Consider the following 24,933-nt stretch of genomic DNA (forward strand, 5'->3'; position numbering starts at 1 on the left):
GAGCCCGTTTTCTCCTCGGCCTGGCCCGCTCGCCTCTCGCGGCCCGTCATGCTCTGCGCCACTGGCCGCCTCCTAGCGGCCGGGGAGGCCACCGCACTCCCCGCCCAACACAGAGGCCGGGGCCCCGCGCCCCGCTGCCGGTGTAGGGAACTACATTTCCCAGGGCACCCCGAGCTGCCCCTTTGTGTCTTCTTGGCAGGGCGGCTCGCAAGACTTGGCGTGCCTACGGGCCGAAGAGCGAGCCTGAGGAGGGGAAGGATGCTGCAGGCGGTGGGCGTAGGCCTGGCAGGGTCCGAGCTGCGTCCCCGGAGGGGCCGCTGTGGATCCCAGGCTGCTAGGGCCGTGAGCCCGGACGTAGCCGCCGAGGCTGCAGCGCGGAGCCCCAAACGGCCTGCGTGGGGCTCGCGGCAATTCGAGGCGGCCGGCCGGTGGGCCGTGCTGGCCCTGGTGACGCTGCTGTCCTTCGCCACCCGCTTCCACCGTCTGGACGAGCCGCAACACGTCTGGTGAGTGATTCGCCGGGTACCATGGCAACCGGGAAAGGGACGCACCCTCTCATTGGCCGGGGGGCACTTAGGGGGCGGGATTCACAGGAAAAGGGGTGGAGTCGCGCTGGAGGGGAAACTGAGGTTTCTGGTGGTTACCTCTGGCTAACAGCAGTCTATGTGAGAGGAGTCTTCGCTCTGGTCGGTGGCAATGGGATTCTTAGGCTCTGAGGGAGCAGTTTTCATGCCTTCCAGGTTATGCTGCATGCAGTGTCTCACCTGGCTCGCAGATTGTGGCTCTTAAAGGTGCTTTGAACTTTCCAAGGATGGATGGAAATTTTTAGTGCAGAATTTCCTAAGGCCTGAGTTCCTAATCTGCAGGGTTTCCAGACATCACTGTAGGGAAAGATTCTTAACTGGGTACCTTCATCCTGCGGCGCAGGGACAGCTTGGTTGTCTAGGGATGGTGACTGGCAAGGGTTCCAGGAAGCAGGTCTAGGGTCATCCTGTGAGGCGAGATTTTTTTTTTCTTAAAAGTTTTATTCTGTAGGACTCACTTGCAGGACTGAAGCATTAGATAAGCTTAAAAAGTCTCCAGTTGAAAGGAGGAACAATTTTATACAGTCTGAAAATGCTTACTTTGTTTGGCCAACAAGTGATACCATATTGTCTCATTATCACTGAGGAGAAAGTGTAGGGATGTTAGAAATGGAACTCCTTGACCAAAAAGTAAGCAAGCTAAAAAGCTGTCAGGGCTACCCTACTAGGAAGTTGATAAATTAGTTTGTTGTTGTTTTCATGAGTCTTGGCAGAAGACATGAGACTCCTGGGTCAGAGACAAAGGGCTTATTATGCACAACGTAGGAAGGAGGATGCTGGAGTTAGTCCCCCCACCCTCATCCGCCCCCCCCCCTCCAAGTCCCACATGGTGATTCTATGGGCTCAGATGGATGGCTGCACACACAGTGGGTTCCCTTGCAGCTGGGGAACAATATGCTTGGGGAAGCTACTGTTTTATAGCAAGCAGTAAGCAAGGGTACTCTTTGCCCTGGAGAAAGACATTACCTCATCTTTCAAAGTTGCTTGGTGTAAACACAACTCTAAGAAACGGCCCAGGTAAAGTGCAGTTAGGGCCTTACATTGTTGGCATACCCATCAAGATTGTGTGGGAGTACAAGAGACCGATGGAGGATTGCTTTTCCCAACAGTCTCACCCCTTTATCTGACATGTCTTGGCTTATAGCACCTTTTCATATGAAGGTGCAACTCCATTGGCTACTCTGATTAACCTGACAGAGGCAGGGACCAAATCTGTTCAATCTGTCTCATACAGCATTTAGTTAAGGCTGCTCTCAAGAGGACTCTAAGCAGCAGGATGAGGCCAACCTGTGGTGTTAACCTCAACCATGCCTGGGTTCAGCCAGCTGTGCGTAATTGTGTGTGGGGCTTGGGGATGGGGAAGGACCAGTAGGTCTTACTTCATCCAGCTGGGATGTAGTCTAAGTCCAGTCTGTTAATCACTGTAATATTCTCTGCATGTGTGTTTAGACTGACTTCTAATCTTTGGTGTCATTGCCAATAATTACAAGGGGTCCACCCTCATTAAAAAAAAAAAAAGCAGGGCCGGCCGAGTGGCGCGATGGTTAAGAACTCGCTTGGGATGCCAGAGGGCCCCGGTTCGGATCCCACATATGAGGGCCAGTGACACTGCCCTCCGCAGCTGAGATGCTGAACAACAGCTCAACCTGGAGCTGGGCTGCCATGAGTCGCCGGCGACGGCGTGGGCTGCAGTCCCTGTGGCAGTGGATTGCCATGGGCTACCGTGTGTAGCCAGCAGCCAGCGTGAGCGGCCAGCAGCCGCAGTGAGCGGCCGTCCAGAAGCGGGCGACTGACCTGCCTCGCCAGAGAAGAGCGCAATGATGGTGCCAACTTGGGCCAGTGAAGCAACATCCTCCACAACTAGACTGAAGAACAAAAGGACAGCAACTTGTCTGTTCCCCTTCTCCCAACTCCCCAGCACTGTTCCCATCCCAATTCCCCAATAAAAAATTATAAAAAAAATCTTTAAAAAAAAAAAAAGCAACTCTCATGCCCAGTGAAAAGACATTCCATGGCCCATTTCCCCTACATCCTAATATATTACCTGAAGGAGTGCAGGTCATTCCACTTCAGGACTTTTTGGTAAATTTAATTTGGATCACCATCAAATTCGATTTAGATCACATTACTGTGGTTTGGTTAAGCTACATGGGTAATGAGTGTCACTGAGTAGTTGTAGCCTCAGTTGCTATACAAGGTATAACCTATAACCTTAGGCCCCTAGGGTGTCAGGAGAACCATTTGAATTTGTATCAGTTAGATTCATAGGAGGTTGTGCTGGTCTGTGTTTGCACACACATGAGGAGGTCTGTGTTTGGGAGCTGAAGTTGATGTCATCAGGTACATAAGAGTAGTTCAAGATGAGCCATGTCTACATGAGTTTCTCTGATTTCATAGCACGCTGACAAACTGACCAGCCATAGCTGCCTCTTGATTTTGCTGTACCATACGAGTGTTTTGCCAGGCTTTGGTTCTGGACCTAGAGGACGAAGAGAGTATTAATTGTTTCCCTTCTCTTTACATCTCCAGGGGTCTAAGATGTTAGCTCCCCAGGTGCCAGGGTTGTTTCTTTCCTTCCACTGCCATATAATCAGTGTGTCCCACTTTAGTGTCTATAACTTTACCGTTTCTCCAGTTGTCCCCTGCTAATAATATCCAGACCTTTTTTGCCAAGGGCATTGCTAGAAAATTGACAGAGGCAGTATGTCTCCCACCTTGTCCAGATGGGAACTACTACAGGGTGACTTGACAAGTATTGTACTCAACCAAGTGGTTATTATATTTATGCTCTAGGACCATGTCACTCCAAAAAGAAAATCCAGGTAACTGAACTAGAATTAAATTTGAATCCCATAGATGTCTGCAGGCTGATCTGGAGTTGCTGTTAGGGGGAAAGAAAGACAAATCATGCCCAAGAAGGTCAGGGAAGAATCTCAAGTTTTCAAAATAGGTTTGTATAACCCTTCACCCCTTTTGTCCTGATCATTACCCAGTTGGTGGCCAAGAAGAGATTAACCCTTTCTGGTAATGGATGCATTAGGTGACCAAACTGCTTCACTAAGGTGTGTGAACCCGGAGAGAAGTAGAGTCAGAAATCTTTCTGAGAGGGCTGTTCAGTGCTTGACAACATTAGATGCCTGTGGATGGTAGGGAGTGTGGAATGTCATTAAATACCTTGACTATTGGCCTATTATTATTGGGTGGCCATTGCCAAAAAAAAAAAGGTGCACCATTATCAGATTGTAAATGGCCTAAAAAGCTGAAAACATGACATAGTTTAGTTTCAAGGCCACGATGGTGTATCTAGAGTCAGATGATTGGACTGGAACAGCATCATCAACACTAACCTGAAAAAGTGTCAGCAGCATTGAGGCACCAATGATAGCCCAGAGAGGGGAACAAAATCTTGATGCAGTCAGTTTTCTTGGAGCAGGCAGTGTCAATACCCCGTGCAATGTGGCTTCCTTTACTGCAAGACAAACAGGCCAACTTTTGGCAGGAGTCACAAGCCACCACAATGCAGTAATGGCTTCTGCTTCAAAAACATATAGTCCTTTGCTCTGTGCCCAGTCCATGATGGTAGATGTGTTTCCATGCCCGGGGCATTGATGAATCCAGGTGGCAATGGCAGCAGTCTGGCTGGTGCATGCTTGATCCAGTCAGTCTTATCAGAGTACTGGCCCTAACTGTGGACATCTGTGTGAGTGATCCAGATTGTCCCATCAGAAAGTAGCCATGATTTTTTCCCACAGTTCTCAGCTCCAAAGAGGGGTGTGTTTAATCTCTCAGTATATAGTTTTCCAAGTGGCACACCAGATGGCTAAGCCAATGGCAAAAGCCCAAGTAAATAAAATATATAGTAAAACCTTGGATTGTGAGTAACTTGGTTTGCAAGTGTTCTGCAAGACAAGCAAACATTTCTAATACATTTTAACTTAGTAAATGAGTGATGTCTTGCAATACAAGTAGTTTGTTTTTTGGAACGAATTATGCTTGCAAACCAAGTTATTACTGTAACTAGTTTGTTTCTTAGAAGTATTGTCTAAGGCCAGGGTGAAGACTTTCAATTCAGTCCATTGTGTTGATCAACCCTCACTGCCGTTGGCCTTCCAGAGTTATCATTGGGGCTGGATGACTGCTGCTGCCCAATGGACACCCTCAGCTTTTCGTTTAGCCTAACTAACCATCAGTGACCTAGGCACAAGCATTGAAAAGAACCTTTATAAATCAAGGGCTCCATTGAGCCAGTGGCTTTGCTTTAAGTGGTTGAGAGGAAGATAGTTTTTCCCAAAGGGGGAGCTGCCACCCCTTCATGTAAAATCAAGATGCCTCTAGGGCCAGGGAGGCTATACTCTTGATTATACCATTTCCATTTGACCAGCAAAGTGTGTTGATCCCGTTCCTTGTTAGCCATAGTTTCCAAGTTGACCCACCCCAAAGTAGCAGGGATCTTAAGGCCTTCATGGTTAGTCACTCAATTTCAGCAACAGCTTAGTATGGTAGTAGGTTGATAATTGCCCATTTAAAAAAACTATGTACTTGGTGCCTGAGCCCAGCAGGTGGCGCTGTTATCCTGGAGAATGGCATCTCTGGGCATTCTAGCAGCCATTACATCTTTTTTTTTTAAAGATTTTATTGGGGAATTGGAGAAGGGGAACAATGTTGGGGAATTGGGGAAGGGGAACAGCCAAGTTGTTGTCCTTCAATCTTAGTTGTGGAGGACACAGCTAGCTCAGCTCCAAGTCCAGTTGCCATCCGGCTGCCCATTGGCGCTTGCGGCCACTCAGCTCAAGGTGCCATGTTCAATCTTAGTTGCAGGCGGGCATAGCCCACCATCCGATGTGGGAGTCGAACAGGCAACCTTGTTGTTAGGAGCACGTGCTCTCACCAGCTGAGCCATCCTGCCACCTATTGGCAGCTCAGTGGCAGCTCAGCTTGGGCGCAGCCCACTGGCCCATGTGGGAATCGAACCGGCAGTCCTGTTGCTCAGAGCTCACGCTCTTAACCAACTGAGCCACTCAGCCAACCTAGCCATTACATCTTTAAAGCTGTGATTTCCCTTTCTCTTCTTGGGATTTGTATTATTTCTCCTGGACCACCAAGGAGGGGAACAAGATCAACTCTCAACACACAGCAGTCCCTGAATGGGGTGATCCTCTTTAACATTTATGGGATCAACAGTGGAAGCCACAGTGATGGTAAAGGGTCCTACCTACAAGGTCACTCTACCTTCGCATCCCCACTGGGAACTTGGCTCAAACCCTATCAATTGAATTTTGAGCACTGTTTTTCCCCTGAACTAATGAATCTAATTGGCTGCATCAGTAGCTACAGTGACAGCCACCCAAAGATCACACCATTCCCCCGTCAGGAGTGTGGGGAGTGCTGGATGCAGGTGTTGGAGGAAGGTTTTTTTCTCCTTCTGCCCCTTGATAGGCTTGGCACCACGACTTCCCCAGCGTGCTTCCCTGTGTCTGATAAGCTCCTGGGCTTGGGGGCCCTTTTCTTTCAGTCCCTGTACACACTGCTATGTCTTTTCCTGCAGTCCTCAACACCTTTGGTAATCCTTGCGCCTAGCAAATACTCCCCCAATAAGATTGAGTAGGGTGGGCATGTGGGCCCCTGATTTCAATAGAGTCCTGAGTTTGAGTTCCTCTCCTCCCTGGAGTTCTCCAGCATACTAGGATGGGTGTGTATGGCCTTCAGTCCTCTTTGGGGACAGTGAGACCTTGGCAGTACCTTTAATCATCTTATTCTTTAAAGCAGCTGAGGTTGTGGCAGAGGGGGAGGGATCATAGGACACAGGGAGAGCGTGTCTCTGAGCCTCTAAGCAAGGCACATTTACTTTTGGCTTGAGTACAAGGCTCACCCAAGCATCTTTCAATGTTTTCATGTCACCCAAAGTTGTGTATTGTGTAGCAAGGTCCTTACTGCTGGCATTTACCTAAGCGTTAGTGACTCCTTGACTCAGCAGCCACGTCCACATTGCCTCTGGGCCGGGGCTCCTGGGCTTGCTGTCCTCTCGTCATGATACATCTCTTCCTCCCTTCACCCAGGAGAGTGCGCAGTAACCAAGGCAACACTTCGATGCTTTGTTTCAACCCTGCCTCACTCCACTCAGCCTCATTAGTAGATAGGACAGTGGGGGCTTTTACTGCTTTCCTTGCCCACTACTTGGGCAAGAACACTCAGTACCAGGTGCTGAGGAGTCTTCTCATATCCAGTAACCCATCCTGTAGGGGTCCTTGTCCTTTCTCTTACAGAAAGCTATGTCTCAGCATCCTATGCTTGTCACCAAAACTGTCAGGATCTGGGATTTTAGTTTACCCTACGTATTAAGTTAGCCTGTCACTGTTCTATAGATGCTGGCCGAAGACAAAGGCCTGGATCAGAGACTGAGGACTTCCTTTCTCAAGCAGGCTGAGCATCAGCATGTTGGCATCGGTTCCCCTTGTCCCCCAAATCTCACATGATGCTGTGGGTCTGGATGAATGCCTGCACATGTACCGGGTTGTATCACAGCTGGGGAATATTGAGCTGGGGGAATTCGCTGTAATATAATAAGCAGTAAGCAAGACTGCTGCCTGTCACAGAGGGTGGCGCTAACTCTTCCCTCAAGGCTGCTTGCTTGAACAGAACTTTGAGAAGTGGCCTGAGTGAAGAGCGGTCAGGGCCTTGCATTCTTGGCATACTCCGCAAGGTCTTTAGGAGCAGAGCAGAAGAGCGTCAAGGAGGACTGTCTGTCCCAACACAAACAAGCAGTGACAGCCAAGAAGAAACGTGGATGTTACTACAGCAGGTCCTCCACAAACGTCGATTAATGTAGTTTCATTCAACGCAGTTTTGTTATAACATTGAGATGAGTAGGAACTTAACTCTCGTTTATATCAGTTAGCCTATGGTAAAATTGTTTCTGTTATGAGTTGTTTTGTTTAAAGTCACAGAACTGATCGATGACGTTAGGTGAGAACTTACTATTACTAGTTTTACCTGGGAAATTTTTGAAGTAAAAATCGCATACTCCTTTGTCAGTATGTTTCCAGACTTCAAAACTAACCACAAATATTGGTTCTGTTTAAATAGTGCCCCGCATGTGTGGGACTAAGTTCTTTCACATGTCATCTGACTTGAGCCCTAACACCTTCCTGCGAGGGGGACATGGCAGCTACTATTATTGTTTTCATTGTGTAGATGAGAAAGGAGACCTGGAGAAGGCGAGTGATTTGCTAGGTCATGCTGTTAGCAAGGCTGGAGCTGGGACTGGATCTCTCTTCCTTCTGCAAACCTATTTTGTCACACTGTTTGGAAGTTATTTCTCCCTTTGACATCGCCATGTTACTGTCCTCACCTCATGTCAAGCAGTGTGCCGCGTGGATGCAGAAGTAGATTTACTCTTCTATCTGTTGGACCCACTGAGTTAAAAAAAAATAAAAAAGAAGAACCCTACATTTTTGGAAAAGCGTGCTCTGCCTGTTATTTTGTATGTCAGTAACAAATACTTATGGAAGCTGACCTGGGGATTGGATAGTCCCTAGAAGGCAACTGTTCTTCTGAGCTGCAGGGAGAGACTAACAAACAGAAATGTCCAGGCTCTGCTGGATAAGCTGGCTGCCACCATAAAGCCCTCATGTAGGGTGTAAAGAGTGTTATGTGGTTGTACAGAAGAGCAAGGCCTTGCATTACTTTAAGAGACAATGTATTGGAATCACTTACTTACTTGCAAAATAATTTGTGCAATGAGGATAGGTTCTAGTTAGGGTCCTAGTAAGAAAACCCTCAACTTTTATATAATGGCTAGTTCATTATAATAGGACCAGTGAGTTCATAGTCAGCTGGTTAGTTATCGTAGGATGATGAACAAAATCAGACTTCTATGACGACCATGGCTTAGAGGCTCTCTCTGCCCACAGTGTAGTTTGTGATAATGGTGATGCGGTTTCCAGTAACAAATGTAGTCGCAGTGTTAGAAGTTAACAGCCTTGGAGAAAACTGACTACAAACCTTTCTATATTATAAGGAAATTCTTTGCACTTTTAAAATAAATAGAAACTCAAGATACAAAATAAGTATAAATTTAACTTGAATTTATGATAACTGGTTGTTAAATATGTGCTTACCTTTCTCGTCTACCTAAATGAAGATTAATGAGCAGCTTCATGTCTTGCTTCCTCAAATCATTTGTGTCAAAAGCTTTTTTTAAAAAATCCAAATCTTCTCATTAATTGCTTGAAACTCATAGCTTTTGGTTTTAACTGTAATTTTAACCTTGCTTTATTTATTAAGGCTATTTGGATTATAAGATAATTTTAAAATTCTATCCTTTTTGTTTTCCCTTTAGTTGGGATGAGACCCACTTTGGAAAAATGGGAAGTTACTACATCAACCGCACCTTTTTTTTTGATGTGCACCCGCCTCTGGGAAAGGTGAGCAGGGTGGTGAACAACTTTCTCTGAAGGGGTGGAGCCAAGTCTTGGTTTTGGACTTAATTTTCAGCCTTGTAGAAAGAATTTCCTGATATTCCAGACCAGTTCCTTTCAGGGAAAATCTTCGGTGTTTTTAGGGGTGTTTCTGGGCTCCGAAATGAAGAGAGAGTCCATCAACTGATGGATGGATAAGCAAACTGAGGTATATTAATACAATGGAATATTATTCAGCCATAAACAAGGAATGAAGTATTGATACATGCTACAATGTGGATGAATCTTATAAACATTATGTTAAGTGAAAGAAGCCAGACACAAAAGGCCACATATTGTATGATTCTATTTATATGAAATGTCCAGAGTTGGCAAATCCTTGGAGACAGAAAGAAGATTAATAGTTGCCAGGGTCTGGGGGGAGGGAGGATTGGGGAGTGACTACAAATAGGTATGAAGTTTCTTTTGGGGATGATGAAATGATCTGGAATTAGGTAGTGGTAATGTTTGCGCAACCTAATTCAGTACATAAAAACCACTGAATGATGTACTTTAAAATGGTGAATTTTATGGTACATGACTTTTATCTCAGTTTAAAAAAATTTTACATGTTTTAAGTTAGAAATTCCACCAATCAGAATTCAGTTTACTTTTTTTTTTTAAAGATTTTTATTGCTGAGCAGCCGCTGAGCTGCCAACAGGTAGCAGGATGGCTCAGCTAAAAAAAAAGAAAAAGAAAAAAAAAAGATTTTTATTGGGGAATTGGGGGGATGGGAACAGTGCTGGGGAATTGGGGGAAGGGGAACAATCAAGTTGCTGTCGTTTTGTTCCTCAGTCTAGTTGTGGAGGACGTTGCTTCACTGGCCCAAGTTGGCACCATCATTGCGCTCTTCCCAGGCAAGGCAGATGAGTCGCCGGCTTCTGGACGGCCGCTCACTGCGGCTGCTGGCTGCTCACACTGGCTGCTGGCTACACACGGTAGCCCATGGCAACCCACTACCACAGGGGCTGCAGCCTATGCCGTCGCCGGCGACCCACGGCAGTCCAGCTCCAGGTCGAGCTGCCGCCCAGCATCTTAGCTGCAGAGGGCAGCGTCACTGGCCCTCATATATGGGATCCGAACCGGGACCCTGTGGCGTCCCAAGCCAGTTCTCAACCATCGCGCCACTGGGCCGGCCCCAGTTTACTCTTTTAAAAGCAAACACCTCTGAGAAGGCTAATGGATTGGCCCTGGCATTCACTCAGTCCTTTCTTCCTAACTGGGGGCTGAGCTCTTCAGCACTGAGGGGACAGGAGTTTGCCCTTTATGAAGTGGGGTTGTGATCTCGGAGCATGGAGTACTTGGGGAGGAAGGCAGGGGGTGGTGACCAGTGACAGATGGGCATAGGGAAGCAGGAGAACATAGGGTGGGGCCAGGGAGAGGGCCCCTGCAGGTGGGGGGCGGGGTTAGAGGCAGGTGGCATAGGTGGCCTATTTCAAAATTAGCTCTGAGCCCAGAGTAGAAATGCCTTGTCCTGTCTCCTTTATAAGGTTACAACAATAAAAATAAGAGCAGTTAGTTGAACGCTTGGTTTGTTTTAGTCACTTTAGATGCATTTCATATGTAATCCTTAGAGCAACCCGATGAAGTAGGTACCGTTGTATCTTCATTTTACTGATGGGGAAACTGGGACTCAGAGAGGATAAGTAGTTTGCCATAGGGAGCAAAGCTAGTAAGTGACAGAGTCAAGGTTCAGACTGGCTTAAAGTCTGCACTCTTCACCATTATAGCACAATGCCTCATGAACTTGCCTTGCCTCAATACTCGGACTATATCTGTTACTACCATAGGATTAAACAACAGAAGGTGTTGAGTATTTGCATTGGGCTAGCCTGGGAACCAGACCTCTGGCAAGGAGATGTTCTTTCATCTGGGGGCTGCCTGTCCATTGTTGGAGTTCCCTAGTGCTCAGCACAGTGAAGACATGTGGAAAACACTGGCTGGTTTGTTTTTATTGAAGCCTTCCCTTCCTCACATCTGGCCCCTGTGTGAAGGGAGAAATGTGAGGCTTCTTTCTAAGGCTGTCCCTGGGAAGCGCAGTCCATCTACTCCTCTAATTTATCTCCTGGTGGCCCTGCGCTCTACCTGGTTGAAAGAGAGCGTTGAGCAAATTAGACCACTGTGAGAGAGAGTAGAGTATCTCTCATTGGTTCAGAGGCCAAGCCAAAGAATCGAAAAGCCCCTTGAAGTGGTGAGTAGGAAGTGTTCTCCTACCGGACTGAGACCCAAACCTGCCACTTCACCAGGTCCCCAGCCCCGGGAGCCTGGGGGTTCCAGTCAAATAGGTACTTTCAAAGGAAATAAAGATGCCTGCACATAGTAAACAAATTGATCGGTACAGAAGGAAATGAAAGGTCAAAAGCTACTTTTCCTTACATTTCTATTCTTCAGAGGTAACTGTGGTCATCTTTGTTAACAGTTTCTTATATATTCTCTCAGAAACTTTTTATAGAAATATCAGTGTGTCTATATTTATACATATGTATTAGTACACATAAACAGCACGTTATGCAAATGGGACCAGACAGATTGTTCAGCAACTTGTGTTTTAAGACCTATCTTAGCTTCCTTCCACATCAGCACATAAAAATGTACTCCATACTTTTTCATGGCTGTATATTATTCCATCATACAGATGTGCCGTAAATTATTTTACCCCTCTTCGCTTGATGGGTATTTACATTATTTCCCATTTTTAGCTGTAACAAAAGGTACTGCATGAACATCCTTGTACATTTATCTTCTCATCGTTGTGCAAGTGTATCTAAAAGATTCTCATCAGGCAGACTGAAGAGTCAAATAAATATTTAAATTTGTGTGAGATGTTGCTAAGTTTTCCTGAAAAAATATTGCAATAACATATAGTCCCACCGACAATGTATGGGGGTGTTTGCTCCCCCCACACCATTGCCAGCACTGGTATGATTATATGGTCAAAACCTTGCCAATTTGAGAGTAAAAAATGGTATATCACTGTTTTTATTTGCATATCTTTATGAGTTAGGTTGAACATTTTTTTCATATGTTTATTAGTCATTTGTATTCTGTTTTCTATGAATTTGCTCATTTTTCTTGTAGGTTGTTCTTTTTCTTATTGATTTGAATGAGTTATTTAGTTATGAAATTAGCTCAGGGCTACTTTTAACTTTAAGGGGACTGACAGGGAACAGAATTTTGCCTGTTTAGTACTTGGCGTAGTGTCAGGTGTTTTACCTACAATATCACCTGTTATCCTCTCAACCCCTTGCAAGGAAGGTTTTATTACCTGAGGTTCAGAGAGAGTAAGTATTGTCCACAATCAGGCAGCTAGTATGTGGGGCACTGAGTTTCCAACCATTTGTTCATTTCTTCACTCTACCAGACCAGCCAAGCAGTCTGGGAATGTAGACCAGCACCAGGCCGATTTGTCCTCTGAGACCCCAGGTGGGAATGAGCATCCATTTTGATTGTCACCTGTCAGTTTTAGTTCATCTGTGTATTTGGATGGCTCTGTCTTTCTAATACCTTATATTACTTTATATTAAATTAATTATATTAACTGACTTCTGGACCCAGGACTTCCTCCTATTTTTTTTTTAAACAAGGCTTTATAGTCACTTACTGCTGAACTTTGGCTTCTGTACCTTGACATGGAGAGAATGACTCTGTTTAGAGCTACTTAGAGAAGAAAATGAGCTAGTTAGTGGTCCAAATCCAAGCCCCCATGAGCATTGTTGCTGGGAAGGGCTTGCCAGTGTATTCTGCCCCTCCACACAGTCTAACCGGAACACAGGAGTCAGACTGGGGCAACCTGGGGCTGTTACACATGCTGGGAATTTGTTGACAGCTTTTGTTTTTTAGCTACTTCTGATTGCTTATGTGAAAAAGAGAATTTTACATTGTTGTTGGCCAAGGAAAGATAGGAGTGAAAAAGCTGATCCTCTTAAATATTTTGAAGGATTCACGGCCCTTAGTTTATAGTTGATTTGTTCTGGTTTGGGACGTGCCAAGGCTGCCTCCCTTTGGAATACTGGAAAAAGAAACCAGTCTAAGGCCATTTTTTCACTGGGACTTTTCTCTTCCCCTCTGGGGAAATGCAGTTGTCTTTGTATTCCTCTTTTCTGTTTTCTTCCCTTCTCTCTATTCCTGGTGTGTAACAACTTGGCCACTTTTCTTCCTCCTCATTCTGACATGGAACCTCATTTTCCTCTCAGTGGGCCAATCAGCCCCCATGAACTGTCATATTTTATTTCTCAGCAAATGGAAGAAGGCTGAATAAGAGAGCCCATTATAGGCTCTGCCCTTCAACTTGTGGGGATTTTTTTCTTCCTAAAGTGTTCAATCTGCACTGTTCCCAAGAACTTGGCCTTAACACAAGAGAGGATTTGTTTCAAGCAATGATCTCTGTAGACAAAAGATCCTTTGCACTGCAACAGCTGCAGGAGAAAATGTCACATTGGCGACTCCTATGGACAGTTGTCAAGGGAAGCCCAGGCCTGGGTGCAGCTGGAGGGAAGATCAGGGGACAGAGGAGTCTTCTCTCAAAGGTCTCTTGTCTTTTTGTTTGTTCTCCTTCTCTCCTCAGATGCTGATAGGTCTTGCTGGCTACCTGAGTGGATATGATGGTACCTTTTTGTTCCAGAAGCCTGGGGATAAATATGAGCATCACAACTACATGGGAATGAGAGGAGTAAGGCTTCCTGACTTGATATAGCCTCACTGAACCCCGGGGACATATTCAGTCAGCAGTGTTACAGTTAGAAGCCCTGGAGTGGTGGCGGGTGTAAATAAATGGATTTTGGGGAAGGGGAAAGACGATTGGACCCATACCCTGTGGTAGAGATTCAGAAATAAGATGGGTAAGAAGGGAAGGGGGGGCCACAGGTAATACGGAAATGACATAGATGGGAGCAAGTCCTCCCTGTGTCCTGTTATCCTGCCCATGTGAGGCATCAGACTACAGGTTGGAGAGCAGCCAGGCATCTCCTGCAGCCCCGACATTGGCCTCAGCACATGGGCAAGTTCCATGTTCTTCGTCTCTCCAACCACGATTGCTGGAATATTAGTTGTCTCCCTCAGAGGGCCTTTTCCTAAGATTTCGGCATCCTCACGCCCCTGTCACCAGGTCCTACTTCTTTCCCATACTGGCTTCAGGCACACACAAGGGGTTTTTCAGTCTTTGATGGGAGGTCATGTGTTTGCCTAGTCCCTCTGTGCCCTGAGTCCCAGTACCAGCCCTGATGGAGCAAGGGCAGGGCCTAAACACCCAACTCCAGGGATCCCATATGGGTACCTAATGAAGCCTGAAGAAACTGACCTCCAACGTGGAGCTCTCAGAGCAGGCTGTACTTTAGGTAAACGCTAAATGCTTATTTGGGCTAATCTTTGGACGATTTGCGTGGTCATATACCGTATGAAACGAGGTGAGTTCCATACCCTCAAGTTCATATTCTTAAGTGATTCTGTGTCTTTATAATGACTTTTGAACACCACATAGCATGCATAATTGGATATAGGCCTGACTCACCATGAACTTGCTATGGAAATTGAGAAGGCTAAATATAACAGCCTCATTCCCTTTCATACTAGGGCACGTTGCTTTCTGTTAACAAAAAGTGACAACCCAAATGTGAGAATTTCCGTTCTCTTGGGTTTGTCTGTTTACTTTTGATGGACAGGGTAGGGAGATGGAAAGAAGGCTGGTAGTTCTAAACAAAACAAAACAAACTTTCCAGATAATGAAGTGTCAAGCAATCTTTTTTCCAAAATCAAAACACAATCTGTGATTCCTGGTATGACTGAAGAAAAGGGCCAAGGAAGAAATAATAGCAATGCGTTTAGAATTGTCTGAAATATTAAAACACCTTCAGAGAAGTTTTCCTTACCTTGTACCCACAGTTTTGTAATAGAAGCTAATGTTTATCCAGTATTTCCTGTGTGTTAATAAACTTTAGGCCATTTAATCTTCGGAGTAAACCCTATGAGGTAGGAACTCTTATTCTTCACATTACACAGATGGGGATGCTGAGATACAGAGACAGATGTGACTTTCTCAGGGTCACAGCAAGCAGTGATGGGGCAGTCTATCCCCCATTTGAAACCAGTGTGCCATCCTGCCACACCTTCCTGGCTGAACTTTGCTGATTTTGTGTCAGTGCAAAAATTGGTGCTTAATGGAAACATAAATGTTGCTTGATTTATACCGCCCTTTTTTCATTTATACATATTCCAGGTGATTTTAGGTCACCAAGTCATGCCTTCCTTAGGGTTTTCCATCTTAAACATTACATTAGTTTGTGCTGAGTCAAGTAGGTCCCTGAGACTTAGCTTAGCTGGCTATTTGACTGCTTCTCTTTTCCTTCCATAGTTCTGTGCTTTCCTCGGTTCCTTGATGATCCCCTTTGCCTACCTCACTGTACTGGAGCTTTCCAGGTCCCTCCCAGCAGCACTGCTCGCTGCTGCTCTTCTCACCTTTGGTAAGTTGTCTTATACCACATTTCTTGTGAAATTGATTGCCACTCTGTGACTGTAGCTGGAAATGAATAAGTTAAAAGTTAAAAGGTCGTGCTGGTGAGCCCAGTTCTTAAGTAACTTTAGGATTGGGTAAATGTATTACAAATCTCATTTTATTCACATTATATATGTAACACTTGCACACAAGTATGTAGCAAACCTTTGTTTATTGGAGGGGAGAGTGGGCATGGGTAATCCCAAAGAATAGATTATCTTCAAGTTATCCACATTTGAGTTTGGATTGGATAATAAGTGTGTGTGTGTGTGTGTGTGTGTGTGTGTGTGTGTGTGTGTTTGAAGGTGGCTTACAATTCTAATTCTGCTTTTCTTAGGTTGCTATCAAGATTAGTTTGCATTCCTTAAACTAATTTCAACTGAATGCAAGGGCAGATGGCTCAGCAGTAGCTGGGTAGCTGGGGATAACAAAATGGGAACTTAAATATTTTCTGTGGAAAATCCTCACATGGATAAATGAGAATTGATCCATAAGAATCTATCCCGTTGTTAGCCTTGCTCTTCTGAATTCATGACCTCATAGAGCTTAGCATTTAAAGAAGTCCAGACCAATGTAGGTGGGTATTTTAGGGGTAATTCTGGCTTTGTTTTGATAGGTATGTTGCAAGATTATAGGGCCTCTCTGTAGAAGACTGGTGACTTTTTCCTTGTGTCTTCTTTTTTTTTTTTTTTTTTAAGATTTTTATTGGGGAACTGGGGGGATGGGAACAGTGCTGGGGAATTGGGGGAAGGGGAACAGACAAGTTGCTGTCATTTTGTTCTTCAATCTAGTTGTGGAGGATGTTGCTTCACTGGCCCAAGTTGGCACCATCATTGCGCTCTTCCTGGGCGAGGCAGATCAGTCACCAGCTTCTGGACGGCCGCTCACTGCGGCTGCTGGCCGCTCACGCTGGCTGCTGGCTACACACGGTAGCCCATGGCAATCCACTGCCACAGGGACTGCAGTCCACGCCGTCGCCGGCGACTCATGGCAGGCCAGCTCCAGGTTGAGCTGTTGTTCAGCATCTTAGCTGTAGAGGGCAGTGTCACTGGCCCTCATACGTGGGATCCGAACCGGGGCCCTCTGGCGTCCCAAGCGAGTTCTTAACCATCGCGCCACCTGGCCGGCCCTGTGTCTTCTTTTTTTAAAGATTTTATTGGGGAATTGGGAGGGGAACAGTGTTGGGGAATCGGGGAAGGGGAACAGACAAGTTGCTGTCCTTTTGTTCTTCAGTCTATTTGTGGAGGACGTCGTTTCACTGGCCCATGTTGGTATCATCATTGCGCTCTTCCCGGGTGAGGCAGATCGGTTGCCGGCCACTGGACGGCTGCTCACGGCAGCTCACACCGGCTGCTGGCCGATCATGCCAGCTGCCATCCACTCACAGTAGATTTACAACAGCCCATTGCAACTCCACTGCAGCCTACACCGTGGCCGGCGACTCACAGCAGCCCAGCTCCAGGTCGAGCTGTTGTTCACCATCTTAGCTGTAGAGGGCGCAGCGTCACTGGCCCTCATGTGGGATCTGAACTGAGGCCCTGCTGCTCAGAGCTGGTGTCCCAAGCCAATTCTTAACCAATGCGCCACTCCGCCGGCCCTCATGTGTCTTTTTAATTTTCCATTTCAGTTACTCATTCTGTCATTTATTCATTTTTTATTCAAAACTATTTTTAAAACATCTACTCTGTGCTAGGCCACATTTCTTGGCCTCAGGACATGCTGATGAGACTCTCTTGTCTTGGAGCTTACTCACTAGTGGGGCAGACAATAGGCAAGTAAATTAATAAGTCTGTAATGTAACATTCTAAGCAATAAGTGCGATGTAGAAACGAGTAGGGGAAAGGACAGAGTAGCGGAAAGTCATTCTGTTTTAGGTGGGACAGTCAATGGAGAGCTTCCTGAGGAGGCAGCCTTGAGCAGAGACCTGCTGGAAGCAAAAGATTCCGCCATGCAGAGACCCGAGGGAAGAGTGTTCAGACAGAGGGAACAGCATGGGTGGTGGTCCTGGTACAAGGCAACACTTAGCTCAGAGAACAGCAGGATGGCCAGTGTGGCCAGAGTGGAGTGAGTGAGGCAGAGAGTGGAGGTTGAATGAGGGAGAGACCATGCAGGCTTTGACAATGTCATGAGGAGTTTGTTGGTCTGAATGAGGTGGGAAGACATTGGAGGGATTAAGCAGGGGCATGATGTAATAAAGTTTCTTTAAGAAAATCACTTTGGCACCTGTATGGAGAATCAACTCCCACCAGAGACTTCATGTAAGATGGTAAGACTCTATCCTGGGTGTAGGTCATTTGTGGCTGTATCAGCAGGGTGGCAGAACTCCCTGTTTGATGGTGGAAATGAGCAAGAGCTCTCATCTCAGGACTGCTCTATTCTGAATGAATGACTTGCTCCTTTCTTGGGTCAAGGGCCTGGAAGCAGTGTGAGATACTGATTCATATCACTGGGCTTTGGTGTGCCCCAAAGCTGTGATCTCCCACCTCTCTCAAGACTCAGCGATGACTCAGTGGCCCATCTGGTCTTGACTGCACAAATGCTTACGTACAGTTAAGCGCAAGCAGGGACGCTTTCTTATTGCTAAGGAATTTGCTTCTCAGGGGAGCCCATCTCTCATTCTACATTTTGACCACTGAGCTCATGTTTTTCAGACACAGGATGCCTCACTCTGTCCCAGTACATCCTCCTCGACCCCATCTTGCTGTTCTTCATCATGGCTGCCATGCTGAGCATGGTCAAGTACAACTCCTGTGCTGACAGGTCAGAAACACCATCTTTGGACAGGTGGGGGGTCAGAAGCTGTGGCAGCTCCAGAATTTCTATAATGGCCAGGGACAGGGTGGGTGCCTAGAGGAATTGTCTTGAAGCTCAGTTTAAGGCAAGCCAACTTTTTTTTTAAAATTAACTTAGATTACCCACTAATACCATAAAAAATAGATTTAAAAATGTTTTCTATAGATACCTCTATTTTTGCTTTATATAAGACTAAGAAAATGTCAATGTCTTTTTCAAGAATATTACTCTTTTTGTAATGGGGATGGATTTAGGTAGGGGTTTGTGGATATTATGGAGGGGGTCCTAATACGTCCCCCCCACTCACCATCTTATAAAGCACATCTTGGCACTGATGCTAGATAGCAGATCCTAGGACAGCTTTATCCTTCACATTATCTGTCCTAGAGGGGAGGGCACCAGAATAGATACTGCCTGGAAACTGTTTGTCCCCTTGCCCTGAGTGGTTCCATAGTCCTGACCTAACGATGGGAATAATGTATGTAAATTTGGTTTGAATGGTCCAGAGCAGTCAAGGGGATCCCCGCAGGCCCTGGTCAGTTCTAAAGTTGTTCTGGACGGCCTGTCTTCCCCCAGAATAGTCTTTTCCAGATCAGCCCCTGCCTGTGAGAGAGTAGAATCAGTCATTCTTTCTATTTAAACCAAAAGGGCTGGCTCTGCCTAGGCTTTTTCAGAAGTCAGCTTGGTTTCACCATGGCATGGCAAAGCTCATTAAATTGTGGTATGCTAACAAAGCCTGATCCAGTAGCTACCAGCTCTCTGGCTTTGGGTTTTCTTCTCCTGCATCCATTTCCACCTGCCATTTCTTGAATGCATACTATGTGCCAGGCACTGTACTAGGAGCTGGAAGTACAGAGGTAGTTAGTCTTAGCTGTTAAGGAGCATTCACTCTGGTAGGGGTGGCAGCCAGATAATCAGAAAACTGCAGCACAGAGCACTAGATGCTGTAAGTAAAGCGAACTGTGGAACCCACTCCCGGGCTGGAACCATGCTCTAACACTTGCTGGTTATATTACTTAACCTCTCTGTACTTTGATTTCCTTACGTGGAAAAAGAGGATAATAATAGGACCTATTTCATGGAGTTAAGGATAAAGAGTTAATATGTGTAGAGTACTTGGAATGTGCCTGACACATAGTAAGCACTCAATAAATGCTGGCTTTTCCAAGGCCCCAAGGTGACACAAAGGAGAGGCCCGACTGAGTCCAACGGGCTTCTCTGGATTTTCCGTTGACTCCCACATGATGGGTCACTACTGAGGAATAAGCCTCTTGCTTGCTATAAGTTCTGTACTTAGCCAGGAAAGCTATGACCCTTCTTCCAAGAAAAAGGTCCTCCTCACTCTCGTGCTTGTGCTTCCTGCAGTTTCAGGGTTTTCACAGCTCACACCCTCCTCAGAGCCACCATGGTCCCCTGAGGCTAGGAGCCCTCAAATAGAGGGCACAGCACAGCCTTGGAGAGTCAGAGAACCTTTGCCCTTTCCTGCTTGTTGTTCTTGCTTTTGGGTTTGGTTCCAGCTGCCAAACTGAACTCCGTGTCTTGTTGGTTTTCAGGCCCTTCTCTGCCCCCTGGTGGTTCTGGCTCAGCCTGACTGGCATTAATCTGGCTGGTGCTTTAGGAGTCAAGTTTGTTGGCCTCTTTATCATCCTGCAAGTGGGGTGGAACACCATTTCAGACCTTTGGCACCTGTTTGGAGACCTCAGTCTTTCGTTGGTGAGAACCCAAGTGCTTGTAGAAATGTATCTGCTCCCCAGTATCGCTTGCAAAGCCAGTGCCCTTTCTCAGCCTCTGCTGCACACGGCAGAGTGGCTTTGTCTGGGCCTGAGGGGGGCTGGATCCAGTTGCCTTCTGTAGGCAGCATGACAGCAGGGAGTGGGCCACGGCCAAGAGGCTAGAGAGGTATAAAGGGAGACGATGGACTAACATCCTGGGAACTCTCTTTTGGCGTTTGTTTCTGTAATGTTTTTTAAATGCTCTACAAACTATCTGGCCAGGTGATTCTGTCCAGCTGGGCTCATGCCAAATATATGGCAGACACTGACTGTATGGGACCTTAGGCGAAATGGGTGGGATGACTTTTCTTAACTCACAGTTTTCTTTTCCTCCGGATTTGGAGACCACTAAGGGCCTGTAGGGTTTATTACAATATTATTTATTAAGGGCTGATTCTGTGCCAGGCACTATGCAAAATGCTTTATCTTCCTTATCTCATTTTATTTTTATGATAATCCTATGTGGTAGATAGTTACCGTATTTTGCCATGTATAAAGCACACCCACGTTTTTGGCCCAAACTTTCAGGGAAAAAATCCTTTGTTTTCATTTTTTAATTCAAATTTTTATTTGTTTACATTTAGGTACTTGTTTTTTGTATTATAAAGGAATTTTAGCATTTATTTATTTATTTTTAAAAAGATTTTATTGGGGAATTGGGGGAGGGGAACAGCATTGGGGAATCGGGGAAAGGAAACAGACAAGTTGCTGTCCTTTTGTTCTTCAGTCTAGTTGTGGAGGACGTCGCTTCACTGGCCCATGTTGGCATTGTGATCATTGCGCTCTTCCCAGCTGAGGCAGTCGCTCGCCGGCCATTGGACAGCTGCTCACTGTGGCTCACAGCAGTTCACTCTGACTGCCAGCCAGCTACTCACAGTAGCTCACGGTTGCCCACTGCAGCTTCACTGCAGCCTACACCGTCGCTGGCGACTCACAGCAGCCCAGCTCCAGGTTCAGTTGTTGGTCACCATCTTAGCTGTAGAGGGCGCAGTGTCACTGGCCCATGTGGGAACCGAACCGGCTTGCTGCTCAGAGCTCGTGCTCCCAAACCAACTCTTAACCAACTGAGCCAATCGGCCAGCCCTAGCATTTATTTTTTAACATATTATGGTATAAGAAATTTATGTAACAAATAATTACAAAACACAAGAACAGATACAAGGTACCAGTGACAAACTTACGATATTTACTCATTGTAAAAGGCCAAGAACTCTTCGTTATTGCAAATTCGTTGTAAGTCAACAAAACCAATTATCGTATTCCAGGGTATTATTTTGCATATGGATATCGTTATTGATTTCTAGAATTACACTTTTAACTCATAAGCATAAATAAAAGAATTAAAAACATTTATATAGATATGGAATTAGTACTACCCATGTGTCATGTGCATCCTATTTTTCTCTCACACATTTGGCCAAAAAAGTGTGCATTATACACGGCAAAATATGGTATTACCCTTTTTTTATAAATGAGGAAATTGAGACCTAGAGAGGTAGCAATGTTCCCCAGGTCATACAGGTAGTAAGATGCCAATCTAAAGTTCAGATTCAGGGGAGGCTGACTCTAAGCTGCAACTGTTTTACCATAATGCTTCTCCATTACCTCTGAACCAAGTCTCAATAGGTTCATTTATTCATTTAGAAAGCATAGCTAGACTATTCCACTAAGTGTGAGACACAATATGCAGATGAAAAATACAAAGATCCCTGCCCGCTAGAGACAATGGACAGAGAGAAATAAATAAACAGGCAATTACAACCCAGCCTACAAGTGCTGTGAGAGCACAGAGGAGGGTATGGACCCAGCCTCAGATGATCTAGGAGGGCTGCTGGGAGGAAGCGGAAGCCTGAAGTTAAAATAAGGAGCAATTATCTGCCTGTTGAGTGGGGCTGGCACAATACAGGAAGCATGAGGAAAATGCAAGGACTCAGGGTGACTGGGATATAGCAGGGACTGATGAGTCAGTGCTGAAGGTACAGGCAGCGCCCTATCAGTGACACAGTGACAGTCTGGGTGAGGGCCTGGACAGGCAGCAGAGGGCTGGCCTGTGTTCAGTCTCCTGTATTGTTTCAGTGGAATGTCATGGAAAGGCTCAGGGTTTCCACATAGTCTTCTTTCTTTTTGGCTGTTAATTTTTCAGTTTTTTATCATTATAACTTAACATACATAAAAAACTTACATATAATGCCCATATAGGGTCTAAAGACTAACCAAGCCCCTCTGTCCAGCACCCCACACTGGCTCTGTTTGCAGGTGACTATGGGAAAACACCTGACTGCTCGCATCCTGTGCCTCATAGTGCTGCCGCTGGCTCTCTACACGGCCACTTACGCCATTCACTTCATGCTGCTGAATAAAAGGTACAGCAGAGCCTGTCCAGCCCCCCGCTCGGGTCTTCGTCTTGCCTCCAAGCCCACGGATGGGCCGTGCGATTTCCTTGTTGGGATGATAGGAGGGGGTGTTTTCCTGTTTGTTTCCTCCCATGTTCTATCCAGAGCGCTCAGGAAGACCAGAAGTATAACCTGAAGGAAGAGGAGAATTTCCTAATAGCCAAACTGCCCCTTACCGTTAGCAAAGTCCCCTTGTGCTTAACAGGGTTGGGCCGCCATAAGGGTGTGCAATTGAGTAATGATAATAACAATAACACCAGCAGCAGCTCCTGTTTAGCGAGCAGCTACTGTCAGAAACTATGTTTAGTGTTTTGTACACATTACCTCATTTAATCATAATCATTTTTGAATTCTTTTGATTTGCTTTAAACCCCCAATTTATAAATGAGAAACTAAGGCTAAACAAAGGTGTCTTCCTAAGGTCGCCTAGCAAGTAAGGGGCTGAGTTGGAATTGGGACTCAAGCTTCTCCTATTCCATCTCCTGTGTCTGTCTCACAATACTACACTGCCACTCTGGTTATACTTCTTTTACACTAACCGAGCAGGGCTCTTTCTGGGGCTCCTGGGAAATCACAATTTCATTCTGTTAACTTGGCTCTCTTCTGCTCCTCCTTTCCCCCAGTGGTCCTGGCGATGGCTTCTTCAGTTCTGCCTTTCAGGCCCGGCTTTCAGGAAACAACCTTCATAATGCTTCCATCCCTGAACGTGAGTATCTCCTGGCCTTGACGAATGTAGAAGGGCAAAAGGGTTTCCTGGGAGTTGAATTAGAAAAGACGAGTATGATAGCTTGAGTTTTTTAGCCTGTAGATGGCAAAGTGGGAGAAAGATCCAGTTATTTCTAATACAAGTGCTCAAGAGAATCAGTTGGGGCACAGAAGTACAGAGGTAGACGTCCTGAGCAGTGAGCTCTTTGACCTTGAAGACTACCTTCTCCAGTGGGGCTGTGGAAGCATCCCAGCCAGCTCTGAGAAGGCCAACCCGAGCAACCTGGTGAAAGAACAAGGCCCTTCAATGCCACTGGTCAGTTTCCACCACGGTATTCTATGACTCACCTCTGCTTACTTATTCACAGATAGCAGTTGAGCAAGCGTTAGTCACATTGGAGGCTGTAGATGGATGCCCTCCTAAGTCCAGAGCCTGGTGTAGACTATATGTGTTAAGTATCTAAAGAGGTAACACAGAGCTATGGGGATTGAAGGGTGCGAGAGATCGCTTCTGCTAGGGGTTTGGAGGGGATCAGAGGTGCGTAGAGTGAGTTGCCTTGGAGTCAGGCCCTGGAAGAATGGGTAGATTTCAACACATGGAGAGGCATGATCAAGGCCAAGGACAGGGCAGAACTCAAGGCACAGATTTATATGCAGAAAAGTGTTGGAAGATAAGGCTGAAAAGATAGGTTGGGCCTAGATTATGAGGGTTTGAAAAGTCTGGATGAGGTGTTTCACTTCATTAAACAAGCAGGGGAGACCCAGTGGAGGCGTTTGGGCAGGGAGGAGCCTAGGAAGGCTTTGCCGTAGGCAGATGACACTGGTGACCAAGTATAGGATGGCGAGGGAGAACATGGGATTGGAGGCAGATGTCCTCCGGAAAGCTATGGCAGGGCCTTGAGTGGGGCATGGTGGTAACAGCCGCAGGGCTAAGGCATCGGGCACATACGAGGGAGACTGGACATGGAAAAGGAGGAAGGAAGATGTCACTGAGGACCGGAGCCCAGGGGATTGTTTCCTGGAGGCAAGGACTGCACCCTTTTGTCTCTCCAGTGCTTTGTACAGCGCCTATAACACAGTGGGCCCTCCACGACTGGAAAGAATAAGAAATAGGAAACCAGGCAAAAAAAGTTGGTTCGGAAAGGTAGATACTGAGTTTTACATTAAAGAGGTTGACTTATAGATGCTTAGGGAAATCCATGCAGTGGGGCCAGCGGGCTTGGGGCTGATGCTTTCAAAGGAGGAGTGAGCCAGTGAAGGGGTGATTGACGCTGTGCTAGTGACCTGTAAGGAAACTAGAACGAGGAAGAGCACAGGGCTGAAGTCAGATCACTGGGATACAGGAGGAAGGGGAACTGGGTAGGAAAGGAGGTGCGGGAGGAACTGTCCATGAGGGAGTATGGGGTGAAGGAGGGGGAACAGAGAATTTTAAAAAGCAAAGGTCACAGCAGTGTACAGGGCTGCGTATGTTGGGCTGCATGAGAACTTGGCAGCATGGAGCTGTGGGCTTAGCCAATTCCTATTCATTATTTAAAAGGCCTAGCTCAGCTGTGATCTCCTCCCTCAAGCCATCCTCTTTTTACTCCTTGGGCGAGAATTTATCCTACCCTGCTCGGGGCTCCCAACATGTCACACATCGTCACACCTTTGCTGGAGCACTTGCCCACTGTCTTGTGCTCATCAGTGTATGAAGCCGCTTTCCCCAAGACTCCGCTCGCTAGGGCTGCGGCCAGGCCTCCTCC

At 46.2% G+C, this 24,933-nt stretch overlaps 1 protein-coding gene across 1 annotated transcript in view; it reads left to right on the forward strand.

Moving 5' to 3' along the window:
• Window positions 1-25: 25 nt before the first annotated feature.
• POMT2 (protein O-mannosyltransferase 2) overlaps window positions 26-24,933 on the forward strand; it is a 50,786-nt gene continuing 25,878 nt past the window's right edge. Inside the window, exons 1-8 of the mRNA XM_019640285.1 lie at window positions 26-506; window positions 8,923-9,007; window positions 13,606-13,710; window positions 15,388-15,496; window positions 18,180-18,288; window positions 19,875-20,034; window positions 22,350-22,456; window positions 23,110-23,264. Of these exons, the coding sequence (XP_019495830.1) occupies window positions 49-506; window positions 8,923-9,007; window positions 13,606-13,710; window positions 15,388-15,496; window positions 18,180-18,288; window positions 19,875-20,034; window positions 22,350-22,456; window positions 23,110-23,264 (1,288 nt within the window). The 5' untranslated portion in view covers window positions 26-48. The remainder of the gene's footprint in view (window positions 507-8,922; window positions 9,008-13,605; window positions 13,711-15,387; window positions 15,497-18,179; window positions 18,289-19,874; window positions 20,035-22,349; window positions 22,457-23,109; window positions 23,265-24,933) is intronic.

This window comes from Hipposideros armiger, unplaced genomic scaffold (genome assembly GCF_001890085.2).
Source record: "Hipposideros armiger isolate ML-2016 unplaced genomic scaffold, ASM189008v1 scaffold_49, whole genome shotgun sequence".
Lineage (NCBI taxonomy): Eukaryota > Metazoa > Chordata > Mammalia > Chiroptera > Hipposideridae > Hipposideros > Hipposideros armiger.